The sequence below is a fragment of the Cynara cardunculus genome, assembly GCF_001531365.2.
Source record: "Cynara cardunculus var. scolymus isolate 2C chromosome LG 16, CcrdV1, whole genome shotgun sequence".
Lineage (NCBI taxonomy): Eukaryota > Viridiplantae > Streptophyta > Magnoliopsida > Asterales > Asteraceae > Cynara > Cynara cardunculus.
Genome location: NC_037543.1, coordinates 5,592,027 through 5,599,389, shown reverse-complemented (window position 1 = coordinate 5,599,389; position 7,363 = coordinate 5,592,027). Strand labels below are relative to the sequence as shown.

At 33.1% G+C, this 7,363-nt stretch overlaps 1 protein-coding gene across 3 annotated transcripts; it reads left to right on the top strand.

Moving 5' to 3' along the window:
* The first annotated feature begins 1,603 nt into the window (after positions 1–1,603).
* LOC112528899 (WPP domain-interacting tail-anchored protein 2) lies at positions 1,604–6,665 on the top strand. 3 transcript variants are annotated; one of them, XM_025139919.1, is made up of 5 exons: positions 1,604–1,725; positions 2,898–3,464; positions 4,201–5,309; positions 6,038–6,241; positions 6,331–6,665. In XM_025139919.1, the coding sequence occupies exons 2-5, from the start codon at positions 2,942–2,944 to the stop codon at positions 6,361–6,363; spliced, it is 1,869 nt and encodes a 622-aa protein (XP_024995687.1). In that variant the 5' UTR covers positions 1,604–1,725; positions 2,898–2,941; the 3' UTR covers positions 6,364–6,665. The 3 variants fall into 3 exon arrangements, with proteins under 3 accessions (XP_024995687.1, XP_024995690.1, XP_024995689.1); XM_025139922.1 differs by having other exon boundaries at positions 6,038–6,245; XM_025139921.1 differs by having other exon boundaries at positions 6,038–6,245; positions 6,328–6,665.
* The last annotated feature ends 698 nt before the right edge of the window (positions 6,666–7,363 follow it).

The window sequence follows — 7,363 nt, the reverse complement described above, 5'->3', positions numbered from 1 at the left end:
AATTATATTATTAAACCAAATATAAATTACTTCGTTATTGTACATAAATTAAATTATAAAAAAATTGAATTAAAAATTTACACAAAAAAATGAGGAATTTCAAATAGTTAATTTGATACTAATATTGATATATTTTTATCAAATTTTTATGATATCGTCAAACATATATTTTATTCAAAAATAAAAACATCATCGCTTTCTCAAAATCATATAAAGCCACATTATAACATCGACTGAGATAAAGAATAAAATGAAATATTAAAAACACGATGTATCTCGCTGCATTGCGCGAGTACGCTTCTAGTTTTAAATATAAAATCTAAAATATAATTAAGATAATTATTGAGTTATAACAGAATACTTAGTTATTATCTTTATAAAAATTATATTATTAAAAAAAATTACTTTGTCATTAAACCAAAATTAACCTATAATAAAAAATTGAATTAAAGAAATTAAACAAAAAATGAGAACATTTATATTTTTTTAATTTTTACAAATTTACATTTTATAAAAAAAAACAGTATTGATTTCTCAAAACCAAATAAATTCGTATTATAAAATTGATAGAGACCAAAAAATAAAATGAAATATTGAAATCAATATATATCTCGATGTATTACGCGAGTACCCTTCTAGTTTGAATAATGCTTGTACCTAATAACCTCCACAATGATATTTTCTTATTTGGTTCTTAATCATTGTATCAGAAATCGGTTTGACATTTATATAAGAACCACTGTGGATAAAAAAACCTTGTTTTCTTATCCACTTTTTGTCTTTTTTACTTTTTAAAAAGTACTATATTTTGTTTTAATAAATTTATAATTAAAATAATATTTTTATATTTGATATGAGACAATATTTTTACACTTGATATTTTATAATGAAAAATAATATAACTGTTCAAGTTGAATTTACGATGTTAGATTTTATGGTCAGGGCTTTAAACGAACCGAACGTTCAACGACCCGTTCGGCAGGAAGTTCGTTTATTTAATAAATGAACGGACATGAACAATTTTTTTTGTTCGTTTAATTAAACGAATGAACATGAACAAGAGTCTCGTTCGTTCATTTATGTTCGTGAACGTTTGTTCATTTACCGTTTGTATATTAAATTTAATATATAATCTTTCGTTTATTTACTTTGAATTCAAATAATGTTTATATATGTTCGTTTAACATGTTAATGAACGAACACAAACACACCTTATTTCTAAACGAACGAACACGAACACAAAGATTTCCGTTTATTTACTGTTTATATTTGTTTGTTTGATAGGTTAAGTTAAATGAACGAACATGAACAAGCCTTTATTTACGGTGATATAAACCAAAAGAAAATAAAAAGGTTGTAAAAAGCAAGTGGTTTTGTAATTCCAAGGAGCTGCTTTTATGTGGTAGCTTTTTGGGCCTACGTAATTGACGCTTCAACTCAAGTGCTAATCATGTATTACAGACGTGGCAACATGTGATTGGTTGGAGTCCTAAGTGGACCCCATGTTTAGAACAAACAACCCTACTACTCCATAGCTGCTACGCTCCTCCAATCGTCACCAGCTTTCCCAAGTTGACCATCTTCTCGGGTTTCTCAACCTCGATTCTATTCTGTTCTATGGCGGAGATCCGTTTTGCTGAATTCACGGTAACCATTTTCATTTCAGATTCTGGCTCCTAATTTCTCAATATCGACCCGACCCGACTGCAATTCGGAATTCTGCAGGTACGTATCTAAGCATATTCTCTTCAGATTTGTTTCTCGTTAATTTCTGCTAAATTGCGTATGATGATGGGGATTTCTTACTTAGATTTTGATGGAATTTTTCTGGATTCGTCTGTTTAAGTTGACATTTAGAATTCTTTCGCCGATTAAGTGTAGGAATATTGAGATTTGAAATTTAAAATTGTGGTGGAATTGGATGCAGTTTGTTGTTGAAAAATTTGCCCTGATTCAAGCTTATTTTGTTTTTGATTTTGTTGTGATTTAGGCTTAGGGTTTTTTATAATTTTGAGATGGTTCTTACATGAATTTTGTGGGTTTGATTGGAGGATTAATTTCTATATGCACAACTATTTGTTTCAAAAAGAGGTCAAATCAAACATTGAAAATGTAAAAAGATAAGTCTTGATATTATTAATCTATATGAGAAGTCGGTAGGTTTAATACCCTTTACTGTAAATGCACGCCTATTTATATCAAAATTAAAGTAAAATATATAAAAAATATAAAAAGTAAGTATTATCTTGATGTAATTAGTACTGTAGGAATATATGCTTATGCTTACCTCATTTCAAGACAAGAATCTAGCTTTTACTTTTGAGTTCGACCATAACATTCTTGATTTCCAAGATCTATTGAATGTTTTCTGTGAAATCTAGTAATGATTTTTGTTAAAGCAGATGAATTCATGTGAATATTAATGTTGAAAACGAGTTCGATGATCTTATGAAAACAAAAGTATTTTTCGATTTGACCATGAAGGTCAAACTGTAGCTTTTTGTGGAACTAAAGGAGTGAAAAATTCGTTTGTAATTGATAAATGCCAGCAAAGTCATCGAACAAGTGGTTAGATGCGTTTTATGTTGTGTTATATGATCATTGATCCAATGTCTTAGGTCGTGGTTCACAACTATAAGTTAGCTTATGAGGTTCTTTCGCTTTTTTTTAATTATGATCATTCTATTATCTTTGTATGTCATTTTACATTGTCATTTAACTTATCAGCTAGTTTTTACTAAACATGACTTGTTTATAAGCTACAACTAGCTTTTCAGAAACAACTAGCAACCAACAGTTGGTTTGTCAGTTTATCAGTAGTTCACCAAAATATTGCTTTACCCCATGTGTCTTGGGTTTTCATATATCTTTTTATTTAGTTCTCCTTTCTTTTACAGGTTTGTCATTGGAAAAAGATAAAAGGAGAGAAAACCGAACAATAATGGATCCCATTTCAACTTATAACAGTAATGTCGGTAATCCAGAGCTAGTCCGCTTCCATGAGTGTACAACTTCTGATTCCAAGGACATGGGAGAAATCGGAATCTCCATGGAAAATTTGACTGAAATAGACCTAAAGTTGGCATACTCATCAGAGAAGTTACTAAATTTGGAAAGTCTTTTACTGTACGTATTATCATGGGAAAACGATTACGAAGCACTGGCTGCTGATGATGTTTCGGAGGAATTTGTAGAGAAATCGCTCACAATCGATCTTTTATTTAGTTTATTGGATTCTGAGGTTAAAGATCTTGACTGTTCAATGGATTCCATTGAAGTTGAGCTTGTGCATACCCATCAAAGACTCTCTTCATGTAAACATCTTGGAGAACTTTTCTCCATTGTTGAAGGGAAATTGCATGATTCTGAGGATTCTCTAAAGAAATCACAAGAACATGTTCTAGAGATGAAAATGAAGTTGGCCAAACTGCAAATGACATCATTAGCCTTCAATCATAATGAATGTAAGTCAGAATCAATCTTTTCAATTCTGATAAAAAGGGAGACAGTTTGACTTTTGTGGTCAAACATATTCCTTCTTAAGATTGTTATATATAAAATCATAAGGGTAAACACCATCTGTTTTTCTTTTGTAGTATTCACCACAAAGCTAATGCTGTATCTTAGTATCTGTTTTTTCTTTAATATTTAGAGAGTTTTTTATTACAATTCAAGTTTAAAGTTTGCTGGTTTGACCTCAGAAGTCTAACTTTATTGTCTCTTTGCTCATTCCCCGCATCTGTAACAAACCAAACCAAACCAAACCAAACCAAACCAAATAAACCCAATATATTCCACCTGAAAGTAGGGTTTGGGGGGTAGGATATACACAAACCTTACCCATGTCTCCCAAGAGACAAAGAGACTGTTTCTGTAAAACCCCGGCTTGCGAAAAGGGTAGGTAAAACAAATAGAAAGCACAACAGATTAGGGGATAAAAGAGGTTTTTCTTTCAAGACATGATTATAAAGAAATGCACAGATCCTGCCTAGTAAAAAGCATACCGATCCTACCTAGCTAAAACACACACAGATCCTAGTACCATTTTATGTGGAAGACATGAAAAAGGCTTATATGTGTGTGTGCATATATATATATATATATATATATATAATGGGAAAATAAAGATAAATTATGGTGGTTTTGGGTGAACTTGATTTGTTTTGTGATGGTTTTTTTTGTTTTCATGGAAATATGAAGGTTTCCCAGAAGATCAAATTTCAGATATCGAAGTGAAACCAAGACTGCAAATGATGGATAAAGTACATGTTCTTAGAATGCTGGAAAAATCTTTGTCAAGAGAGCTTGATCTGGAGAAGAAACTGACAGAATCAAAGCAAGATGAAGAAGATCTGAAGCTAAAATTACGGTTAACAGAACAAGTAGCGTTCATTATGGAAGAGGCAGCAGAGGTGGTCTGGGGTCGGTTTTTGGAGGCAGAAAATGCTGCTGTTGTACTAATGGGAATTTCAAGAGATCTGGTAGCTCAACATCAACTCGTTCAGTTCAACCTCAATGGATTTAATAATAGAGAAGATGTGTTCAGATCAAAACTCGACAACTGCATCAAACTGTTGAACATGAAAGATTCTTCTATAGAAAAACTCAATAGCAGGATCACACAGCTTGTTGCTGATAATCTTGAAGTCTCAACTTTGAGGGAAAAGGTCAAATCTTTAGAAGAAAAGGTCAAGGAATCTGAATCTAATCTGAAGAAGGCAAACGCATCAAACGAATCAATTCAAGAACGGGTTAGAGAAATGGAAAGCATTATAGAGTCGTTAAAAGAGAACGTTTACACAGCAGAAAACAGGGCTGATGTAGCCGAAGGGAAGGTAGCTCAGTTGACAGATTCCAACATTGAATTAAGTGAAGAGTTGGGTTTCCTTAAAGGAAGCCATGAAAATAACTCGAAAAAGATGAGTTTATTGGAGAAACAATCAAGGGAACTAGAGCTTCAACTGCAGCATGCAAAGGTATCCTCTGAATCTGGGCAAGAACAGCAAAACATGCTGTATTCTGCTATATGGGATATGGAGACTTTGATAGATGAATTGAAGCAAAAGGTTTCTACAGCTGAGATCAAGGCTGAAAATGCTGAAGACCAGTGTTTGTTGTTGACTGATACCAACTCGGAGTTAACCAAAGAGATTGAGTTTTTAAGGGCTGAAGTTGACTCACTTGAAACATCTTTGAGTCATGCTAATCTCGACAAAATGGCTAGTGCAAAGGATATTAACATCAAGACGAAGCGTATTATGGATACAGTCGTGCAAATTGCCACAGAACGGGAGCGTATAACAAAGCAGGTATGCCCTGCTCTGTAAAACATTCCAACATTCATACAAAATGAAAACTAAATCAAACAAACTAGGTATATCTCATCTGGATATAGTATCTGATGGGTAAGATGTCAATCCTTTCTTCAAGAGGCAGAGAGACTGTTTCTGAAAGGACATGTGTCCTAACATTCAGAGTACAGTGGCATGGGGGTAAGATACTAAGATATAGGCAGACCTTTCCTCTGCTTCAAGAGGCAAAAGGGTTTTTTCTGAAAAGACCCCTAGCCTAACATTCATAAATTGCTGGTTATAGAAAACTTATATCTTTAGAATCTTAAATTCCACTGATATCAAAGATTGCGACTATCTGAAGATGGGGTTAAGGAGGTAAGATGTGCATAGACCTTTCTTCTGCCTCAAGAGCAGAATGACTGTTTTCGGGAAGATCTCTTGCTCTAACATTCATAGAGTATAGAAATGTATATCTTTAAAATCTTGAATTCCGTTGGATATATTACAATGGCAAAAGATTGTGATTGCCCGGAGGTAGTGTCAGGGGTTAAGATATATGTAGACCCTTCTTTACCGCAAGAGGCAGAAAGATTCTTCCTGGAAAGGCCCCTGGTCCAATATTCATGGAGTGTATAGAAAATGTATATCTTTAGAATCTTGAACTCCATCGGATATATTATAATGACCAAAGATTGTGTTTTGAATTCCAATGTATGGATTTCACAACTTGTAGTCTCTTGCAGTTGCGTTCTCAAACCCAGGAGAAAAGGATTTTGATGGAAACGCTACGAAAAATCGATAAGAACACATACGCAAGTATGTATCCAGATCCAGAAGGAGGCATCGAAGACAAAAACTCGATATCTTCTAGTCAATGTATAAAAGATGCAACGTTAACGGAAAAGTTACAACAAAACTCAACAAAATCCTCATCAGAACGCAAAAAGGCAGGTACACCTTCATAATATCAGCAAATTCAACTTCATCAAGTTCTACATCTAATGGTCATATTGTTGTCTTCGATATCGTGAAGCAGGTTGAAGAAATAAACGTTTTAAACGAAAGATGACCCTCAACCAGAGTCATACATTACTGATTCGGTTAACCATAAGAACCACAATCTTTGTGTCGGTGTTGGCAGCATTCTTTTTTGACCGGCAACCGTAGATTTTGATGTTAATTTGGATTGATTTTACCACGAGAAACATTTGTTTTTGCATGTAGCATTTTTTTGGATAATCATCTAATTTGTGTATATGTTGATCATTGTTTTTCATAGTTGATTTGTGAATATATTGTACATGATTGATTCTTTGTAACGATAACTCGAATATTCAAAATATCATTAATAATATGGTATACGTAGGTTTTTGTGAATCGCAATAAATACGCTATGATAATATCGATAAGCAAATGTATCAAAAGTAAGAGTGCAGATATTAGAGCATCGCCGTCCACACCAATCGCAAGTACATTTGCAAAGTGAGGTTCCATTGTTATGCCACCCTATGCTGTTAAAATCGTGATATATCGAATATCAGACTCTGGAATAATATCGGTCGTGAAATATCGGTTCCGATAATATCGCCGATATTTTTATGGAAAAATCGGTCCGATATACTGATTTTCTATAAGACAAATGTTTGGGGTTTTTTTTAGGGCAAATTGCACGAAAAAGTAACGTACTTTAACTTGATTCCTATTTTGGGTAACGTACTTTAAAACTTTTATTTTAGTACCTAAGATGTAAAGTTTTAAACATTTAAGTACCCGGGTAACTGGTTGAAWTATTAACCGATTATCATGCTGATATGGCGAGTGATGTGGTATCAAACTCGGTATTATTTGCTGACGTGGTCAGTGACGTGGATTTTTTAAAATCTAAAATTAGTCTTTTTTTTTAGTCTAAAATTAGTCTTTCCGGGTTACCCGGGTACTTAAATGTTTACAACTTCACATCTTAGGTACCAAAATGAAAGTTTTGAAAGTACGTTATCCAAAATAGGAATCAAGTTAAAGTACGTTACTTTTTCATGTAATTTGCTCTATCAATAGGTACCAAAATGAAA

Coding starts and splice junctions, on each gene's coding strand:
- LOC112528899 (XM_025139919.1), top strand. CDS start 2,942: ATGGATCCCATTTCAACTTATAACAGTAATGTCGGTAATCCAGAGCTA. Junction 3,465..4,200: donor AGCCTTCAATCATAATGAAT/GTAAGTCAGAAT, acceptor GGAAATATGAAG/GTTTCCCAGAAGATCAAATT. Junction 5,310..6,037: donor GGGAGCGTATAACAAAGCAG/GTATGCCCTGCT, acceptor AGTCTCTTGCAG/TTGCGTTCTCAAACCCAGGA.